The sequence below is a fragment of the Silurus aristotelis genome (genome assembly GCF_946808225.1).
Source record: "Silurus aristotelis genome assembly, chromosome: 11".
In the NCBI taxonomy this organism is placed as follows: domain Eukaryota; kingdom Metazoa; phylum Chordata; class Actinopteri; order Siluriformes; family Siluridae; genus Silurus; species Silurus aristotelis.
In genome coordinates, this window is record NC_139584.1 from 21,749,853 (window position 1) to 21,772,074 (window position 22,222).

Consider the following 22,222-nt stretch of genomic DNA (forward strand, 5'->3'; position numbering starts at 1 on the left):
GTAATGACCCACCAGAAGAATGACATAAAAACGAAGGAATGTCAGAATTAGCCCCCAGGAAAAAAAAAAAAAAAAACTAAATGGCACATGGAATTCATTACGTTTATTGGTACACAACTGCTACATATAAGCCCCTCTCCTTGTTCTCGTTCGTCCTTTGCCGAAAAATGCACTCTCTTTGAATGCCAGAGAAAAAAAGGGCTCTTTATCTTAAGAGGTGGTTAAAAACAAAAAAAGCTGTGCTTGTCCTGTAGCCACAGAAGGTTTAATGCACCTTTTATGGTGAATGCTGGACCAAAAGTGAGTCACTGCCTCTGAGTTCTAGGTTCAATTTATAGTGCGTCAGTGTGGATAGGATGCAAAAGTTGTGAGTGGTAGTGACTTTTAAAGCAGAACCTGGGAATGTGAATATTTGCTATTAAATGTTTCGATTAGCCATTATAGAACAACATTATTATTTATGTCAGGGGTAGGCAAAGCTGAAATTTATTGGTTAACCCAAAAGGCCACTAAAATGCCCTATACATGCCTGAAAACGTACTCGGCTACACAAAGTGAAAGCTTCTATAATGTAATTGTAAAATATTTCATATTTAAAATTTAAGTACAACATTTTTTTTGTACTCCTGGAAAAAACTGTTTTGACTGCCAGATTTGGTGTTTTCTCTTCACACTATCTGGTTATTTCCTCTATATATATCATATATTTTGTACATCAGGTTGACAATGTGCAGAAAGCAGGATAATTCTATGACAGTTATCTTGTCTCGGTTGATGTTTCTAGTGCTGTAGGTGATGAGATTTGGAAGCATGTGCTATAGATACAGCCTTGAGGCGAAAGTGTATTTAAATGACACATCCCGAACAGGCCAAATGAAAACTTTAGTTTTGGAAAAGTCAGTAATGATTACATCTTTACCAGATAACTATGCATAAAAAGCTATTATTTAAAAAAAAGGTTATTTACTATCCATTAGTCTAAAATCCAAGATTTATGTGTATGCTATTTTTTTAAAAGGTACTTGGGCTTTTTACACAGAAATGTGAGAAGGAATGACCTTGTTTGAACGTATTAAACTTTTTTATAAAAATGGATTGAAATGTTATATTTTATAATAATCTTTTAGCGACAGCAGATCAGACAATGGTGAGCTTCTTCCTTTATAAATAATGATGTCATTATAACACACATATATATATATATATATATATATATATATATATATATATATATATATATATATATATAAATACATTCTAAATGTTTCCTGTTTTTGCATGTTCTTGTTAAATATGCATTCTGAAAATGGTCACTTTTTTCTGACACCAGTGTGGCCTTCTTCCCCTACATTCCATTGACATCCTCTTCATCATTATAGAGTTTGGTTTGGCCATTCCCTAACCATCTGACTTTTGTTTAGTGAAAGATGGATGGATGGCTGGAATGCTAACTGTGGCAGCTAACTTTAGTGGGCTGCGGTGAGACCTGAGGCTGGTAATTGCCGGCAGCCAACATGACTGACTTTTTGTTTGAGCTTGTTGCCTCTAAGCAGCCTGCCTAGTGCCAGAGATAACAAACTGCAATTAGAATGGCTCAGGCTGCTGTTCAATTCTTTTTCTGTACAAAAAATGAACAAATAAAAAAAACAGTAATGAATCTGTTACACACTTATCAAACATATCACTTTCAGCCATGCCTGCCAATTTGTACAAATATATATATTTATATATATATATATATATATATATATATATATATATATATATAAATATTTTTTGGTTTCATTTATTTATTTTTTTATAATATGTCTGTTACTTTAGTAAAGCTTTACTTTAGGGACTGGCATTAGGGCATGGTTCAGGTTTGTGTTTGCTTATATATGGGATGTTTTTCTATGCCCATTAATGTCTGAGTCAGAATCCTGTATGTGTAGGTGTCTAAGGTGTGAGCTGCTTTAGTAAGACAGAAATCTGGAACGCGAAACTAATCTTCAACCTTATTATTTCAGCTTGAATGAGAGATTGATAGACATTTAGAGAGGAGATCTTTGTTTTTACATGCTTCTCAGTTCAGGTTAAAAATAAAACTTCATATATAAAGATTATTAAAAGGCCAGTTTTACTTTCACGCACCTTGATAATTATACCTTTTCGCATTTTCATAAATGTGTATTTTAAAGCAATAATTTAAGTATCCTATAAGGAGTTACACTTGAATAAATGCTTTTTTGTATATACTGACATATATTGAAAGTATATTTAATTGTCAAGTCATGGTATATTATTTATATATTCTTATACTCTGAAGCAGAAATCCCTTTTAATTTATGCTTTAATATAGCTTACAGGACATATCTTAAGTTTATTCGATTTAAATGATTTATTACTTCAAAGCAGTACATCCCTGACTTGCTCCTCCCCAATATAGGAGGTACCAATGTAGGTTTCAAATCATGACTTTGACTAATGATTTATACAGACAAATACGGTTTAGTGGAGGACACCATTAAAATGTACTAATGTTGTGAAAGATTTTGAATGTGTGCTTGTAGTTCAGCTGGTCATAAAAGATGTGCTTGGTTTCTAGATGACAATCTGGTGTTCTTCTTTCTATTTCCGAAAATAAAGCAAAACATAGTACAGTCTTCTTTGTTCATCTACATATCACTTGTAAAGCTAGATGTTGTCACAGGTGTTCATACATTTTCCATTTTATTTACAATCTGGTGTGCAAATTTATAAAAAATAAAAGCCTGTCTAAAACAAGTTATAAGAAAAACTATTGGTTTATTCTCCAGGCATCCAGTTCAAAACATTGTTCTCCTCTGTTGAGTCTGTGGTGCAGATCCAAAGTGGTAATGTGCAGCGCCAGTGCAAGACAAAACATAACAAGTTCAAAATTATGTCTTATTTAATGTCATAAACTAATCACTAAGCTAAATGTTTTCGTCATTAAGTAAATTTATTAGCTTGGATACTGGAAGTCTGCAAGAAAGGAATGTTACGAAACTGGACTTTTGTTAATTTTAGTTGAATATGCCAAAACCACATCAACCTTAGTGTGTTGTTGAGAAGAGCAAGGAAAAGATATATACATTAAAAATATAAAAACGCATGATTTTTATTTTAAACTTAAAATGTTTTTAAAAATCAAGGAAAATTGTAATCTATATACTCTCTTTTTGTTTTATTGATGCTTTTAGTTAACTTTTCTGGTGTTGGTTCAAGTATAGTTATTTTGTTCCTTGTCTTGAGTTTAGTGAATAATACAATAGATAAAAAAATAAAGGTAATTTAGGTGCAATTATTGGGACAAGCATGATTAAAATATATTTATGTGTAGTGCCTTTTTGTTTCTAAAAACAAGCTTAGTTTTTTTTTTTCTTGTTATAGTAATAAGTATTATTATATCAGATTTAGAATCAGAATTTTTTTTATTGATCACACAGGAAAATATTTGGAAATTTATATAGCATTATAGTTACAACAAATAGTCTATGAACCCTTTTATGATTAGCATTTGAAAAATTGCAGAATTGGCAAAAAGCTTTATTATTCAATGGTAAGATCTTCACTAATTTCAGAAATGATGGGATTGTAATACTAAACTTATTCTTTAATAGTTATATTCTTTTGTTGTCAGTATTAACTCATACCTTAAGTACTGGGACCTCCTAATGGCCTGACAAACCTTGCACCTGTTTGTGTTGTTGGGAAGGTGTTTGTTTTTCTAACATATATATCAGCTTGAATCTATAAAACTGAGATCATTCCCAGATGATGTTTAAAGTAATTTTTTAGTTCACAAGGTCAGTGTGTGGTCTGACAGCTATATTACAGGTTTTGTAGATGAAGTCTGAGTCATTTTCTGTGTGAGAAAGTGTGATTCAATGTAATTTTCAATGTTTTGTAGCATTATGGCAAATCATTAATCATCATATATAGGACAGGGACTTATATAGACCTGAATTAGGAGCAATGATCTCATGTGCAACACAAGGAAGACATTTTTCTCCTCTATGAGTCGACATAATTTGTGTCACGATGCAACGAGGCACATCCACCATTGTCAATGCAACACCCTGTATAGCCATTTACTAGCACAAGTAAATCATGTGACCAGGCTAACTCATGGCTTATAATATATTGTAATGTGTGAAAAATTGTAAGTGGAGCATCATAACAAAAATATTCTATAAACAACATGTGGCTATTATGTGTTTATAGAACCATAGTTACACATGTAACATGGTATTCTATTTTATTCCCCCTTCTGCATGCATTTAACACCTAGATAGACAATTTAAAAGTGTGACACTATAAGATATATTTGCAGGATTCATTTCAACATTCTTGGTGGCATCCATAAATCAAATTAGTAAAGAGCTATTATGTTTAATGACTTATCATCCAACCTCATCAGAACCTCATCAACCTCCTCATCAGTGTACCAGTTTTAGGTGAGTATCTGTTAAAAATATCCCTGAACATATAAATGGCTGAATATATCGCTTTCTCCAGTCAAACTAATAGCATTTGACTCACACCATAGATCAGTGAAAGCCTTCATGACCAAATTGAGTAGAACTGTGCATGCTGTACTATGAGTTGCACAGTTCAAACCATTACCATTTTGAGGGTGGATAGCAGTGCGAGTCTGCCGGCAGTGCATGTGAGCTTGTAAAGACAAAATCTGATGTGTTTCTGACACAGTGCTGAAACCAAAGTTAAACATTGTAGTTCAACTGTCAGTTAGGAAATGTCTGCCAAATGTGGCTCCAGATAATAACATGCTTTGAGAGACTCTTCCCAATTCCTCCTTCCTGAGGAAGAAGTAATGAATGTTTTTCTGACCTTAGAACAAGCTTTCACACCATGGCCTGACCACCTTTCTTACATTAGTGGGATATAGGTACTGGTGGTAAATATGGATTGTACAAGCATCCTTCCAATGGACATCAGTCAATGTAAATTTCTGTTTACACTTTTTTTTTCTGCCCAGATAAAAGAACTAGGGTTCAAGATTAGATTCAATTCATTTTCAGTAACTGCTTTATCCTCTTTTGGGTAATGGTGAATTCAAAGCATATCCTGGGAACACTGGATGGTTGGTGAACTGCACATTATATGTTCATTTCTGTACACATTTTTTGGTACATGCAAACTAATGTGAATACATCGTGAAAAAAGAGGTCAGAATCACATACCTCACCAAAAGTTGATGTACCCACAGCATACAATATTGAAATACTGTGTTAAATTTGCTTATCATGCACAATGGTTATAAGCAAATCTATAGCATCAACATCAGTACTTTATCAGGGAGCATCAATGTTTTTTATTTCAGCAGTGCCAGCAGTGATTTGTAGTCTTTTTACAACGTGACTGCTTTTGACAAACCTAAATAGATGCATTTGACTTTTACACACACTGATTACAATTCCATACATCAGCAGCCACATAAATTTTTTTTTTTTTTCAACTTTGCATATTAGACAAACATGTCTCTAAAAGTTGTTTACTTTGCAGTTACTAGTAGGACCCCTGAAGCATGTTTTCTCAAGGTAATGATGCAAGGCATCATCTAGGCAATAAGCCTTGCCCATTATTCTCATGAGTTATGCAAAACAGGGACAGATTGCTTCAATTGTATGGCTGTCTTATTTTTGGCAAACTCACACTTGCATTTCAGCAACATGAATTAAACATTCTTGAGTCCTGAGAGCTTATATCTCTCTTGAGAACATGGCTATATCATTTCTAATTGAACTTTTCTGGTTGAGGATATTCCAGAAGGTGAAGTATTGAAAGCTTTGCTACAAATCAGTTTGAAAATATCAATAGGACATGGAGTCTAGTTTGGTTTTTTAGAGCACTGCCAGTAAGAAATGGATTCCCAGACCTAAAGGTCATACGTTGATGGCCTTGTTGACTATTTCTTTGATGTTGCTCAATGTTTTGTGTTACTTTTAGCTACACTTTAACTAAGCTATTGCAAGTGTCTTGTAATGTCCACATACAAACATAATGGTAATAGGAGGCTGTTTCACATCTCTTCTTTTTCTTCCCCTATTGTGTATCTGAAAGCTTTGATCTATGAACTGGTATTAGAAAGATTTGAGACTAGCTCTGTTTACAAGAAAGAACTTTATTTATCTACGTTTAGACATTGTCAACTTCAAAATAGTCTCCTTGCATGGCACTCTGATGATCATCATGCACATGTTGCCTAATGGTTTCGTAATTTTCAGGGGTTAAGCTTGTCTTCTTAATCTCTCATCTTCTTCCAGTGATGTTCTTCCACATAATTTAAGTGCGATTTAAAACACCTCAAACAACTCATTGAAGCATCGCATATGTCAAATGTATGTCATGTCAAACGTCTCTGTGACAGATTTGACCAGTTTCATGCAGAATTTCACATTTGCTCTTTGTTCTCACTTGGTGTCCTTGTAGGCAGAATAGTACCTGTTAGAACCATTAGTCTTGACATTTTGATACCAACTCATAGACTTCTACATCTTTTTGTCAAAGCATGATGCAACCTTGTAGGCTTAAAATATATGATATACCATCATTAAAACTAAAGCTGGCATTGCTAACTAATCTGAATGATCAAAGTGCTATCTTTCCATTTCTATTCAAAAAGACTATTCATGAAATGCCCTGTGTCTGAGTACTTATGTATATTGGGTAGTTACATTTTTGGTGAAATGTTGCAGAACGAAGGAAGCAGTCTGCTCTCTATGTGTAAACATGCCTGTCAAATCTCTTCTTAGTGTGAATGCTGAATGCTTTTGGTCACATTTATAAACAAAAATAGGAGTCATTATTTTATCTAGCTCTCTTGCAAACAAACCTACATATACAGTATAGTGTGCAGGAAGGTACTACTAAACTATTCAGAATTTATCAAGTATTTACTGGATTAAAACACTCCCCAGTAGCCAGTTCTGTTTCTTATCATAAGGCAAATCTATGCCTCTGTCAGCATATAGGGATTTGATTTTGCTTGTTTTAATGAAATTCTTTTTCTTTATAATGATTGAGGAATGAGAAAGCAGAAACTGATAAAAAAATAAGAGAGTGGCAGAGAGAAAAAAGAGAGAGATAAAGACAGAGAGAGGGAAAGAGAAAGAGAGGACTGTCAAAGTTAGCTATAGAACCTGGCCTGAGGTAAAAATCCGTAAGAGGATTGTGAAATAAATTGCTTTCAAGTTGAAGTGTGTGTCAGGGGACAGTATAATGTATATGAGTGTCCATAAATGTGTGTGTGTGTGTGTGTGTGTGTGTGTGTGTGTGTGTGTGTGTGTGTGTATATAGACTTCCTTCCCTGACTAAATGATGTTCTCCTCTTGCTGCTGTAATTACAAGGCAGACTGAGTCAAGAGTGTGTTTACCAAGGCAGTAGCACAAGATCAAGGCCATACACACACACACACACACACACACACACACACACACACACACACACACACACACACACACACACACACACAGACACATTCTGCACCTGTGGCAGTTATGTCATTTTTTTATCACAAAGCAGGGATTCCATTATCACAGGATGGCTGATCGGACAGACACACACACAAGCAAATGTTAACACAAGAACACGCACACACACAACATTTCTTTCATCAGGGTTTTCCCATCCCATGTACATGTTTGCAATTGTTTGTTCAACCTGTCATTACCATATGCCTGTTTTTCTCACTAAATAAAAAGGCATGACTAAACACATTAGTTTTGAACACAGTAATCTTGTCTGTACCCATCCTTATGCTAAAGAACTACTAATTTGTTGTTTCACATATAGATAAACATTGTTCAGGTTTATAAAGTGTAGTGTGGTAATTTTTTATGCTTCAAAACAAAGTTTAGAGGCCTTAGACATTAATAGATGATGTTGAACGTTTAATGATCTGTATGTATACCCCTGCCTTTATATACAGATATATTCATATATCATGTTTCCTGGTTTCATGATCTTATTTTGCTTCTTGTTCACATCCTTGCTTAGCCCTGTTCACACTGTTTGCTAATCACCCAACCATAACCTGTTAAATATTTGTGTTTGCCTTCCATTTTCGATCGTTTGCCTGTTTATTATAATAAACATTCTTATCCTGCACTTGCATATACCTCAGCTATCAGGTGCATTATAGCTAACAGACCACTGTAAAATAATGGGGGCAGCTGCTAAGGACAGAGTTATCTTCATGCCTTAGCTCAACTCTGACAGTTTCCCTCAGTGGATCTTTTTTTTTTTTTTTTTTTAACCTCTTTATTATGTCTTTTACCAGTCTGAAGATTTCTTTATGCAATGCCAATTTTATTGTGAGTCTGGTGAATGCCATGCCTGAGAAGTCTCAATAACATGTTTTTGCTCTCTTTAAATTATCCAATGTGAAAAGAACATTAAACACGCAGGTTTTGTTGACCTCAGTACCTGGGCCTTCAGTGATGACTTACCCGACTTAATCCACCTCTTAATACCACCACTATCACATCAAAATTATAGAAATCATCAATACTATACAAAAACTCAACATGTGCAACATGTGACTTTTTAAAGAGAGAGGCATTTCACATATGGAGGGTGAATACCATTTTACTAAAGCAAGCTCTAAACCTTTACACTACAACCGCAACTGTGCAGTTCAGAATCAATATTTGTATAATGACATGACAAAAACATAAAAATGTAAATAAAATACAACATACTCACCAGAGATGCATACTTATAATTTGCACCGCTCTTCAGAGGTACCGCTCGTATTCACTGGTCTGGAAGTGGCGAACAAACTGTTTCCTAGGCTGAGACAAGCTAGCTAGCTTTTCACAATGTCTAGCTTTTCTTGAAAATGGATTTTTAAATGTTTCCGAGACCAAATCAATGTCTCATTGTTTGTAGGCATAAAAAATATTAACTTTAATATATTAAAGTGTGCAGCACGCTACAGAAGTGTTTTGCCAGTCGAACTTGGCTGTAACAGTTTCCCTTAAATCTTAGAATTTATGTTGTAAATGTAGGTCACTGCTTCTGATAGTGTTTAGGCCAGCAGAGAAGTCTTTGCTGGCCCTGACTGCCCGCCACTGGTTGACCTGCTCAGGAAGGTTTTAGGTGAGAGAAGCTATATTGTGACTGAATCTTATGGTTTTAGGATCTTTGCCGTTTTTCCTGCGCCACTCTAACAACTAAGGCATTTACTCCCTGCCAGATTATCTCACCGGTTTGCTTGCCTCTGAGAGTACTCTTGCCATCCTGCATTTGGGTCCTTCCTCCAAGTCATACATTTCTGACATTCACAGGCACCTACTACAACTCAGCACAAGGTCAACAAGAGTGTCTTCCATGTCATGTTCCTGATTGGGGTCAATAGGCAGAGAGGTTGCCAAGGCACCTCTCCAAGCCAAGCCCCAGCCAGAGGTTGACAAGACAACTCTCCTAGCCAAGCCCCAGTCAGAGGTCAACAAGGCAGCCACCCATGACTTGCCCATACTAGAGATTGATGGTGCAGCCTACTCCCATGGCTTGTCCATGTTAGCAGGAAATAGCACAACCTTCTCTGACAACCTACCTGGCAGGGGCCAGTGGCATGGCCGTCACCTACAATTTGCTCATTCTAGGGGGCAGCAGCATGGCCTCCACCCACAACCAGCTAATTCAACAGCATGGCCTGCCAAACCTGCTTGCAGCACCCTGTCCCCAAAGAGCCTGGGCCATTGACCTGAAACAATGCCAGCTTCTCTTCACTTGGCCCATTTGTGGCATCACAACGCATGTGTCCACTCTTAGCACAATTACTTATTCTTGCATATTATATATATTTGTTTCGGTCATTGCAAAATAAATTGTTTAGTTTACAGCCAATTACCAAAACAAACTGTTTATTACATATGCTTCATGTTTTCTGATATTTTTTATTTATTTTGTTTTATCATTCATGTTCTTGCTAGCTCTGTTCATGTTGTTTTCTACCTGCTCAACCATAATTTTATGTTTGTGTTTGCCTACCAATTTGTATCGTTGGCCTGTTGATTGATCAGTAGAAGTATCATCATATGTGTGATAATAATTTTGAGATGGACCACTGAGCATTCGAAGTACAGTATAGGGAAGTTCCCCAATCTTTTTATCTACAGCAGTAGCTGTGAGAACAGGTGAAAAGGACCAATGCACAAAAAGAAAAATAAGCAAAAAACATCACTCCACTGGGTCAAAGGCCATGGGGAGGTAATTTGGTACTTTTCTTTGGAGCTCTGTCAGTTTGGGTCAGTAATGGATTAGCAGATCAAAGGCCTAAGTAAGCAAAGTTCTCATGTTTTCTTATCTTTATTCACTTTGATATTCATTTTATGTGAATTGTTGAGTGATGTGTATTTTTAAACGGTTTTATTGGAAATCTTATTCCAGTCCAGTCACTTAGTCTGATCTTGGTCCATACATGGTAATCATGTGTTTATCTTGTGTCAGTGTGCTATTTTTTAATGGCTGATGGTGTGTGGCATTTCTTTGGAACAAGTCATTGTAAGTTGTGAGGTGTGGCTTTTAGATGTGTTTAGATAGCTGGTATGTGTCAAAAGTAAAATCCACATGAATGCCAGGACCCACAGCACACCTGGCTGTCCACATGGTGTAATAAAAAAGTTATTTAACAGAGTGGACACTTTCTACTATTGCTCCAGTTTCCGGTTTTGATGCTCACATGCCGATTGTAGGTGTTTTGTGGTAGTGGACAGTGGTCAGCCAAAAGGGGCAGCTATGCAGCTAGAATATGCAGTAAGCTGCAATGCCCTTTCTGTTCAGCCAATTACTCTATCAGAGAGTTACCTGTTTTGGCATTTTGTACTACAGAAGCCCCTGTGTGGAATCAGACCAGACAGAGTAGCCTTCACTCCCCACACTTTGTCCTTGGTTAGTATAGTTTTGTTAGGCACTAATAACTGCATACCAGGAATATCTTACAGGACCTACTGTTTTGGAGATGCTCTGACCCAGTTGTTTAGCCAGTTGTCTAGTTTTCAGAGTCTCTCAGATTCTTGCACTTGTCCATTTATCCTGCTTGTAATATTGCAACTTTTGACATCTGACAGTTTGCTTTCTTCTAAATATAGGTAGTACCCGACTTACGATAGAAATGTGTTTTGATTACCCTATCGTAACTTGAAAATATTGTCGGGACATGGCCTAGCGTATCCATTAAGCTTAAAGAATGGTAATCAGTATGGGATAGTATGTAAATTACTCTGTTTTGCAAAATAATGTTCTGTAATTTGTTAGATTATTAACAAAGTACAGCACATAATTTAGCAAAACAGAGCAATTTACATTACTGTGCTGTATAAGCTATACAGTATATATGTATGTGGCAGCGGGCAAAAAAAAAATTGGTCTTTGAAACACCAAAAACACAGAAAAAAAATACACGCTCTAAAACAGACAACTAAAATCTATCGACCGCTGGTCAGAGTAAAGCATCTTACAAGGCAGATGTGTACATCCTGGTATTGACCCAATGTTTTTAAATATTTTTACAATTCTGTTGCATCTCTATCGCCATTGTAAGATCGATTGAACCATCGGGGACAACTTGTATATCTCACCCTGTTACAGGTGGCATTTAACTAAATTTTAATTTTTTTTCACATAACCTGCCAATTGTTTTAATGTAGTGGACAATTGGTGTATGTTCTGGCTAGAGTAAATAAACCAGTATGTAAACCTTTTCCCCACCTTAACCACATTTTGCCACAGAGGAAGCTGTTTATAATCTTAACTGAAACATTTGGGCTACTCATTCCTGAAACTTTAGGGTGCATGAAGTGAGAGCTCGGGAGTAGATGTCTACATATGTGTTCTCTGGATGGTACAGTAAATGGAGAAGGCCTTGAGGTTGTGGGAAGTGCACTTGAGAGAATTTGTTTTATGTTACCATCACTCTTGCACTATTGAAGGGGGATCAGAGAGCAGGCTTTAGACGTGTCTCTGATTCTGCCTGACTTGATTCTACCACAGTAGACACAGGCCAGGGAATGTGTGCATGTGTGTATGTGTGCGTGAGGTAACGGGCATTACTCAGCACACTGTTTACAGGAGGGAGTCCCAGCCCTCTCGCCCATGAAGGCCTGGGTTCCTTTAACTTGTCTGTCAGTGTGGAATGCAAAGCTAAGTGTGAGCAGTCTCTGCACTGGAAAGTATTGGGAAGTGGCACTATTTTTCATACAGTTGCATACACTTAATCTCACGTCTAGCCCTTCCTACCATGATGGAACACTTTTAGTGATTCAGTTGCACTCTTTCTTTTTCTCACTTTCTGTCAGCATTAAAATGTCTGTCACTAATATAATCCTAATTATCCTGTGAAGCCTGGGAAAATGTAGTAGGAGCCACATGTCACACTTTTTACTCCAAACTAGCTTTGCATTTGCATGTCACATTGCGGTTAGGTGGATTCACAGACAGCAGGCTGCCAGGCGAAGGTTTAACTGGTTTTCACAGGAGCCTGAGCCGAGCACTTGATTGGTTTGATCTTGTCCAGAGACCAGCTGAAGGTTGTCTGGAGGTTGTCCAGTAGTTTCAATCCAGTAGCCTCATCTCCTGCCAGATACTTACACTGAGGGCTTGTGGGATTAGAACACAGTGACATCAACCCCTAGTTCACTTGACATTATCACCCTAGTGTGATAACTGATGAACTAAGCACCAAAAACCACCAAAGGCTCAGTACAAAGCGCGGTCTGACAGCATCAACACAGGGGATTTGGCTGTAATGAACTCTGAAAGAATCACAGATACCATCTGGCAAATTAGGGTGTTACACATGACAGTTCCCATGTAAAAGGAAGTTTCTTCAGGGGCTTTAGGGTGGAGTTACTTGGGTGCATTCTGGTAGATACAAGAAGGGACTTGATGTAGAATCTCTTTCTGGGTGTCAGAGATTACTGTAGTACATGCTTGATCTTTCTGGCTTATGTTTTAAAATCTACTTTCGTTTTGGCCCAAAAGTGTGAATCATGTACATTATTTAATTTTTTCTACAAAAATACGTTATTAAAACTTACATCCCTAACATTATAGTTTTTTTTTATTGTTATCACATACAATATAACTAATTACTGTAAATGTTATTCAAATATATTTTTATTATATGTGTGGATTACTATTTTTGTAAGAACCTATGTTTGACAAAAACATGCATAGACAGAGATTTTCATTTAAAATTATTACCTTTCTGTTTGTGGTCATTTTGATTGTTTTAAATCAGCGAGTCAAAATACGTTTGCACATTGTACGTTATTCTTTGTGTGAAAATGGGATAATTTGTAGGCTGTTTAAGAAGTTCATCAGGTTGTGAGATGGTGATGGTCAAAGGGTCATGAGGGAGACACAACATATGAACCGCGGGAGATAAAAGATCAGCATATATATATATATATATATATATATATATATATATATATATATATATATATATATATATATATATATATATATATATATAAATTAATTAATTATTTTCCTGCTACTGGTGAAATAATGCAAAGTAAAAAGTCATAGCACATTGTAAACATCTATTTTCCAAGCCTGATGGGTGGAATAGCAATGTGAAATGGACTGCTAAGATTTAGTGCTGCCCGGAACCGTAAATCACCCTATGTCCTTTCCTTCCTTCCTCATCCATGTCTCCATTTCTTAGCCCAGATGGCACTTGCTGCCTTCAATTCTTCATGAGGCCCGAAAGACTATTTGACCCCATCCTAAACCCTTAATGCCAATGACCATCTGTTATTTGACATCAGTGAGTGCGTGACACAAAGCATGATACAGGAAAGACATATTTTATGTAGCAGCACAATGAAAAAATTCAAGCTTGAGCTGATGTTCCCATCAAACTTTAGAATGAATAAAATCTGAAACTGGACAGTTAAATATTAGGAAAAGACCAACTGTCTAATTTCTGCAAGCCTGTGCCCAGATTCTTGGTTTCTGCTATTATCTGTCTTAAGATTCAATTTGTTGTGTGCTCTAAAATGCTTTGTAAATATGTGATTTGCTTTAACCATCCAATCAGTACAGAGCTGACATACTGATGAAAACAAAAATATTTAAACTACATTCTGCTTCTATTATTGTAAATGCACTGCCACTCTAAAAAGCAATAAGCATCATGTAACATTTTATAAGTTCAAGGGTTTTTCGGAAAAAAAAAAAAAAAAAAAGAAAGAAATAAAAGAAATGCCAAAAAAGACTTAGTAAAATGTCTCTTACTGATTGACCCTGATAAAAATAGCAAATAAAACATCTGTACTCAGAAAGCAGTCACCTTGTACATCAACAACAATGTTTTATTTTCTTTTGCTGAAAAATGAAGCCACCTTTTGACTCGTAGCAGATTAATGTAGACCACAAAACTGCATTAGTTTTTGGCCGCATACCTATTCCAATTAATTGTGATTTAAAACCCCTGCATCAATTTAGGCCTGTCTTTCCAACAGGTAGTGCGATTAGCACAATCAATGTTGAGAAATAATGGTTGCATTGCTGAATTTGGGGTATGGCTATAGACCAGCTAATCAAAATACTGCCTTTGTTTCTGGAGGAATACATCTCTCATCATTATCAGGCAGGAGCTTATTGGCCTCTTTCCTACTTTCACACAGTGGCTAGTGCCAGACTTCGCTATATTAATCACACAACTGGAAGATGCCTTGCTTTTACTAAAGCATGGCTGACATCATGGCAAAATCTAAGGTGATTCCCAAGTTGCTATTTTGCTTGCCAGTCATCCTCAAGGTTAAGCTTCATTTTTTGTACATTTTATTTAAAAAAAAAATTTCAGCTGATTAAAGATAAAGATACAAGAAACATCATCAATGCATATTTATTATTTGACCAGTTCACCAGATTATACCAAATGTCTCACCAGTGATCTTAAAGTGGCTGTGGATACTGTGATGTTATATGAGCTTCATCTTTTCAATTGCCCTCACTTCTTTGCCACTTGCTCTGAAGGCACGGTCTCAAATAATGCTTTGCATTCATCCATAGCGTTTGTATATAGCATGTAGTTGTAATTGGCCTTGGTGTCATTGATGCCCTTGCTGATGTAGCTGGTCACTGATGCTATGTATTCCTCCAAGTTGGTGGAGTTACAGGTAGCATCAGTTGCAACCTCCCAGAACATGTGCCAGTCAGTGTGCTCAAGAGCTTTGGGGAATAGAGACTGGCCAGGTTTCCACTGCACAAAGCTGCGTTTCTGTCAGTGACAAACTGTTGAGCTCAATTGCAGTGTCCAGAACTCTTGTCACTGAGCCATGTCTCTATGAAAACAAAAACAGAGCAGTCTCTAAACTTTCTCTGTGTAGTCTGCTAGAGGCTTATGTAGTCCAATTGATTGTCCAGGGAGCAGACAGTGGAAAGCTGGATGGTCAAGAGAGCAGAACAAAAACAAAAAAACTATTGCTTTGTGCTGTCTTGCATTCAGTCATAATCACCGGTCAGTGTTTTTTTTTTTATGATATGGCTGATTTGTGTATTTAGCATGCTCCAGAGAATGAAACTCAATTCATAACTGTAAAAAATTACCGGCATTTAGTTTCCGGTAAATTATTATTACATTTTAGTATATTGTTTTTTCATATAAATCAATGTTAATGTTAAATCAAACATGGGTTAAATGGTTGAATAGGATATTTTTTTGTGTATAAATAATATGATATTTGTATATGATATGATATGAAATGATATAACGGTTAAAATGAGGTTTATAATTTCTACAAAATGTTTGTTTTACACATTTTTTTTTTGTTTAAGATTCTGTTTTTAAGTCATTTTGCCAAAATTACTTTTGTTTGCACAATAAGACTAATTAAGATTCTACCTTATTTGCCCTTTACTACACTAGACTGCACCTTCACTTATCTTCTTTTGTTAGATGCCTTCAACATCCTGTGTTGTCATGGAACACCATTTGCTGACTCTCACAATGACGTTGTTTATGAATTTATGACTTATAGAACTACATTCCATGCCCATATACGCTGCATAAGAGCAGAAAGAAAAAAAGCCTTGGATCACCAGTCACCTGTATTTAGACTTTTCCATGAAACAGTAATGTATACAAGCCCCCTTTTCCAACCCAGGCCTCTGCTGGCAAAGACTATGTCTCTGGTATACGTTAACAGCGTAACAACATGAGCATAGCGTAATCCGGCTCAGGGGAGCAGTTACGATATGCTCATTTTCTTTTGCGGTGTCTTTTTTCTTTTTTAAGGCACTGCACAGCACATGCCAAAATAGTTCCCACCTTTTTTTCTGGGGGGTGTGTATGAGAGACTGTGTGTATAATAAGAGAAGAAATTGAATTACTTTTAGCAAAACATAGGAGAAATAACACCAGAGGTGTTGGAAAATGAATGGAAATCGATCGTTCAACATTTCGGGGCATTTGTTTATTTACTAAACAGTTATGGTTTTTAATTCATATCAGCAGTTAGCCATCCTAGAATGCATTATTTAGAAAGAAGAGGAAGATGAAGAGGAAGAATCCAGATGCATGCTGTATCTTAATTAGGTGTACAGAATCGTTATGCAATACGATTTTAGAGCTTATAAAGTGCTCTTGGTTTTCTGAGCTATTCCTTGTATTTAATTAGATAAATAGTTGAATTCATATGAAATTATATTTAATTCAGATCACAGAATTAATTGTTGCAATTAAATAATTCTAATATAACATTTCTAGCGTTATATATATATATATATATATATATATATATATATATATATATATATATATATATATATATATATATATATATATATATATATATATATATATATATATATAGCAACAGTCTATATACTAAATGCTAGTTAGAAATATTGACAGTTTGGACACAGTTTTGACATGTTCACTTAGGGTGTATTTACTTTTGTTATCAGCTATTTTGACAATAGTGACTTGACAAGCTGCACATTGACGGCTCTAAAATATATAAGTTTTGTTTTGATAGCATTGTCCCTTAAGAAGATACACTGAAAGGGTTGCTGAAATGTAAGGCGTGTACTCACTTTTGTAAGATACTGTATGTCTGGGAACTGAGGAGACCAGTTGCTGGCATATTGGTGAGGAATGCTGTCCCATTTATGTCTGATACAGAATTCTACCTGCTTAACAGTCCTGGGTCTTTTTTGTTTAAATGCACCAAAAGTTTTCAGTTGTTAAAAGGTCTGGTTTGCATTTCAACACCCGAACTATGAAACCAGATTATTGTAATAGATGCAGTATGCAGTTTAGTATTGATAAAATATGCAAGGCCTTCCAGGAAAATGACATTGTCAGATTAAGGCACATGCTGCTCTAAAACCTGTATGTACCTTTCTGTATTGATGGTGCATTTTTAGAAGTGCAAGCTGATGTTTTTATTTGTCTGTCCACTTTCCACTCCGCCTCAGTACGTGTTAAATGAGCTTTGGTTTAGATTCACAGATTTCTGGATCATGTTCACCTATGGCTTCCTTTGACTAAAAGACAGAAGGTGGAGCTGGAGGTAGCAGAGCAGAGGAGGGACATGGGTATATCGGTAGGAGAATGCTGAGGATGGAGCCACCTGGAAGGAGGAAAAGAGGAAGGCCAAGGAGGAGGTTCATGGATGTGGTGAGGGAAGACATGCAGGTAGTTGGTGTGAAAGAGGCAGATGTAGAGGACAGAGTAGTAGGGAGACGGATGATCCGCTGTGGCATATGGCTTCTTCTTTGCATGATAGAGCTTTAACATGCAATATTAATTTTCAGCCTTGTCCCTTGCCCACAGAGATTTGTTCAGATTCTTGGAATGTTTTGATGATTTTTTTATTGTAGATGATAAGATTGCAAATTTGCAAAGTCTTGCAGTTTAAGGAACATTATACTGATTTTATTCCACAATTTGTTGATGCAGTTTTATTTTGCAGATTTGTGAACCTCTGCTAATTTGCTAACTAACGAAATTCATTACAAAATGTTACTTCAGCTTTTAGTAGAACTTACATTTCCAGCCTTTTGTTTACTTGCCTGAACTTTTTTGAGACATGTTAGGGATGTCAAATTGAAAATCTACCTTCTTTTTTTCTTTAAAATGGTACATTTTCTTAGTTTATATCTTTGATATGTTTTCTATGATCTATTGTGAATTAAAAAATGGTTTATTAGATTTGCAAATTATTGCATTCTGGAATTGTACATTTATTGTTCATTCTTAAATGACCATTCTTCATGTTAAATGAAAATCGTCCAGGCATTATAATGAAATGCTGCTTAAGCGAAATCAAAAGCACTTCAAGTGAACCAAATTTATATAGTAGATCCTAAACTTTTCTGGTCTTTCAGGAATATAACAAATGTAAAAAAAAGTAAACATGATAAACATATTACATGGCTAATACATTCATTCATTCATTCATTTTCTCCCGCTTATCCGTAATTCAGGTCGCGGGGGCAGCAGTCTAAGCAGGCCCCCGCCTTCGACTGCTGCCCAATTCTCACAGCACCGTCCCTTACGGTCCCTCCTGCAGGTAGTGAGCCTACGGGAAGTGGCTAATACATGTCAAGTAAAAATTACAGGTTTTTTATTTAGGAAAAGCATTGTTATGAAGCCTGGTTACGCTGCCTGGTCACATTTAAGAGATGATAGAAAGCTTGCCAGAAGCTTCCACAAAACATCTGGCTCGGGAGCTGATAAGCAAACCATAAAAAAAATACATTTAAAAAAAAATTCATTTTATTAATTGTTTTTAGTATTTTCAGGTCATAGAAAGAGTTCATGTTACCAAAAACAATCAAACAATCAAACAAACAAAAAGCTCATGTGCAATTATTTTAAAAAAATTTTTTATATTATTATACTCACCATGTAATGGAACAATGAGCTCTCAATAGTAATGCTTGAAGGCAGTGCAACACATGCTGTATAGTAGTTTTCAATGTAGTCACTGTATCTGAGTCATGATTAGACCAGTCTTGAGCTCATTTCCGGAGCATAAAACGTAGGTGTGTATGTATGTGTGTATCAAAGCGAAACAGATGAGTTAGTCTGTAAGGTATAATGACAAAGCGGAGATTGGTGACAATTCACTGTCTGACCTCAGGCAAACACTCAGCCATTAGACAAAAATCCCTGTGATGACGGGAAGGGAGCAGGGGGTTGTGGATACTGCGGTTCATCGGTATGCTAACAATCTTAGCGCACCTGCTGGCTGGATACTCTCCCCTGCTGCGAGGCTGTGTGTGTACATGTGTGCGCAACTTACTGTATTGTGTGTTTGTATCTGTTCTTTGTTAATGTAATGACTTACCGTAGGTTGTAACCACTCTTATCCTCAATTTCCCACCAGGCAACAAGCTCTGTTGGCAGCCATCAGTGAAAAGGATGCAAACATCGCCCTACTAGAACTTTCTGCTCCCAAAATGAAGACAAGTCAAGAGGAGGTGATGGCCTTGAAAAGAGAAAAGGACAGGCTCATGTACCAGCTCAAACAACAGGTAAAAGTTGATCAGATCAGTTGTGTGTTCTGGAAACACCTTAAAAAAACAAAACAAAAAAAAAAACCAAAGATTACATAAAGAAAAATCCTATAAAAATAAAAAGGAAATGAGGAAATTTTTTACTGTATTCATCTTTAATTCTATCCTACTATATTACTTTATACCTACTAGCCTACGGTATATACTTATATTATATATATGATATATATAATATATATAATGTAAATAGTCTAATCTCTCAAATCTGTGTTCCATCCACCCAATCAGAATTAAGTGCTCAGACAGCACATGGTATAAGTGAATATATTACATAAATTGATATATCCACATACACCTATGTTTCCATGTTTCAGAATTTCTGCATTAAATGCATTGTATGTGCTACATCCTATTCCTTAAATGGACTTTTGACCTATCAAATATGGGGAGTGTGGAATTTGAGATATTTGGTGTATCACTCGTAATTTCACCCGTTCACTGAAAAACCAGTGAACCATCATCCTCACTCTCATACGCTCAGCTTTTTATTGCCATTAGTACTTTTTTTTATAGCACTTCCAAATGAATGCTTGATGTTTTGCAGTACCTTCTCCAGATTTATAGGAAGTTTAATTACACTCCATTGTTATTAAGTCAGCCTTAGTGTTTAGGCTATGACTTGTTCGTTGATTACTTGACTCATATAGGTTTAATAAGTTGTAATCAATCATGTAGGTCACAACAGACCACATCAGTAGCATTGCTAGTGGCCATCGCTAACAAGGCTGATTCAGACAGAATTCTGGGAAAAGAGGAAGAATTTTCTTTGTAGGTTAAACACATGCTTTTGCCTGTTTTTCTCATGGCTCAGAAACTCTAAACAGATGCAATAGAAAATATAACATCAGTGCCACCTAATAAGTCAAATAGACAATTTTTGTATTAAATAGTGAACACACAGATGATTTGTATCGTATCCCCCCATGTCCTTTTAATTTCTACACATGCTTTTTTCATATTTTTTTGGTGCTTAAGGACAGTGCAAATCATATTCCATCATTACTGTATGAGGTTTAACTAGACTGTTCTGTTTAATAACAATTTCCGCCCAATCCTTATCTTAACATAGCAAAAGTTTAGAAACAGAGTTATAAATGGTTTATTTGCAAATTTATATACAGTGAGGAAAATAAGTATTTGAACACCCTGCTATTTTGCAAATTCTCCCACTTAGAAATCATGGAGGGGTCTGAAATTGTCATCGTAGGTGCATTTCCACTGTGAGAGAAATAATCTAAAGGTCTTTGAGGGTCAGAATTCTAGCTGATAGACATGTGTTCAAATACTTATTTGCAGCTGTATCATACAAATAAATAGTTAAAAAATCATACATTGTGATTTCTGGATTTTTTTTTTAGATTATGTCTCTCACAGTGGACATGCACCTACGATGACAATTTCAGACCCCTCCATGATTTCTAAGTGGGAGAACTTGCAAAATAGCAGGGTGTTCAAATACTTATTTTTTTCACTGTATAATGGATATGTATATAAGGAACGGTAAGATTCAGCGGTTCGCATCTGTGCATCGGTATACTGTAAAAGTTGTCGTTGGAACGTGATACATCGTTTTTAACATACCTGCATAGCTAAACCTTGATTTATTTATATATAATTATTAGTAGATGCGCTATATGTTGCCAATAATTTGTGACAGATTTTTTATAAGTATATTGATTTCTCTTCCCTAAACTGTTTCTCAATCACGTTCTGGCATGTCCTGAGACTAACAAAGAATATAGATTAACATGGCAGAGGTAGAACTGCATCTTTATGGAGACAGAACAGGAAAAAAAATTATGGTTTTATTTAATATTTTTTTGTATTCTTTTTTTGCACTACTAAGGCCTGTTTGTGAAAGGGCCATACATTAGAATTCGGAAGGCACTTTAAGTAATTGATAATTTGCTGTCTGTCTAAACCATAGAAATAAAGTGAACTATCTGTATTGTATCATTGTTTATGCATCAGTTATGGTTATCAGTTATATCTTGTATTACTAAAAAAAAAAAAAAAAAAAAAAAAAAAAGAGAATAATATTAAAATATTATATATTCAGTACATTAACATATACCTATATAAGCCAGGCACTATGTATAAACTCACTGTTTAAGGAATTATCTTCAAATAAGATTACAGAGTAAAACAGTGATTCATAATATGATTCTGCCAGTAGGTCAAAATGTATATAAATATTCAGGCAAAGAATAATCCTGCTTAAACAGTTAAGTCAATTGATTTATGTAATGCAAATCGTACCTCCATGAGTATGCAAAGTTTCTGTCATTAACAGATTGAGTTTTCTTAGTGTAGACCACTTTAAGCATTAGAACATGTCTTTAATAGGCAAAAAATGCAGATGTTTTGTAAGAGCATCTTCCCTCTGTTAGAGGGTTTTTTTCTCTCTGTCAGCAGTAACACTATAAAATATAAACGCAGGTATGAAACAATAAACGGGAGTCTTTTATATTGCACTGTTGCTACATGAACCGTCCGGGTTCTATGTATCACATGAATCTAATCCAATTTAGTTTTATGTAAAATAAATAAGTAAATGTAAAATAAACTTTATTAATATACACTTGTCTGACTTTGCAAGCTTTGACAGGTGTGAAAGGTGTGTTTGTTGAGAGTGACTGGACATTAATACTG

At 35.7% G+C, this 22,222-nt stretch overlaps 1 protein-coding gene across 10 annotated transcripts in view; it reads left to right on the plus strand.

Moving 5' to 3' along the window:
• LOC310733293 (ERC protein 2) overlaps positions 1–22,222 on the plus strand; it is a 223,756-nt gene that overhangs the window by 129,046 nt on the left and 72,488 nt on the right. For all 10 annotated transcript variants that reach the window (XM_083554436.1, XM_083554438.1, XM_083554440.1 and 7 more), the window contains one exon: positions 19,381–19,528. In XM_083554436.1, the coding sequence (XP_083410562.1) occupies positions 19,381–19,528 (148 nt within the window). The remainder of the gene's footprint in view (positions 1–19,380; positions 19,529–22,222) is intronic.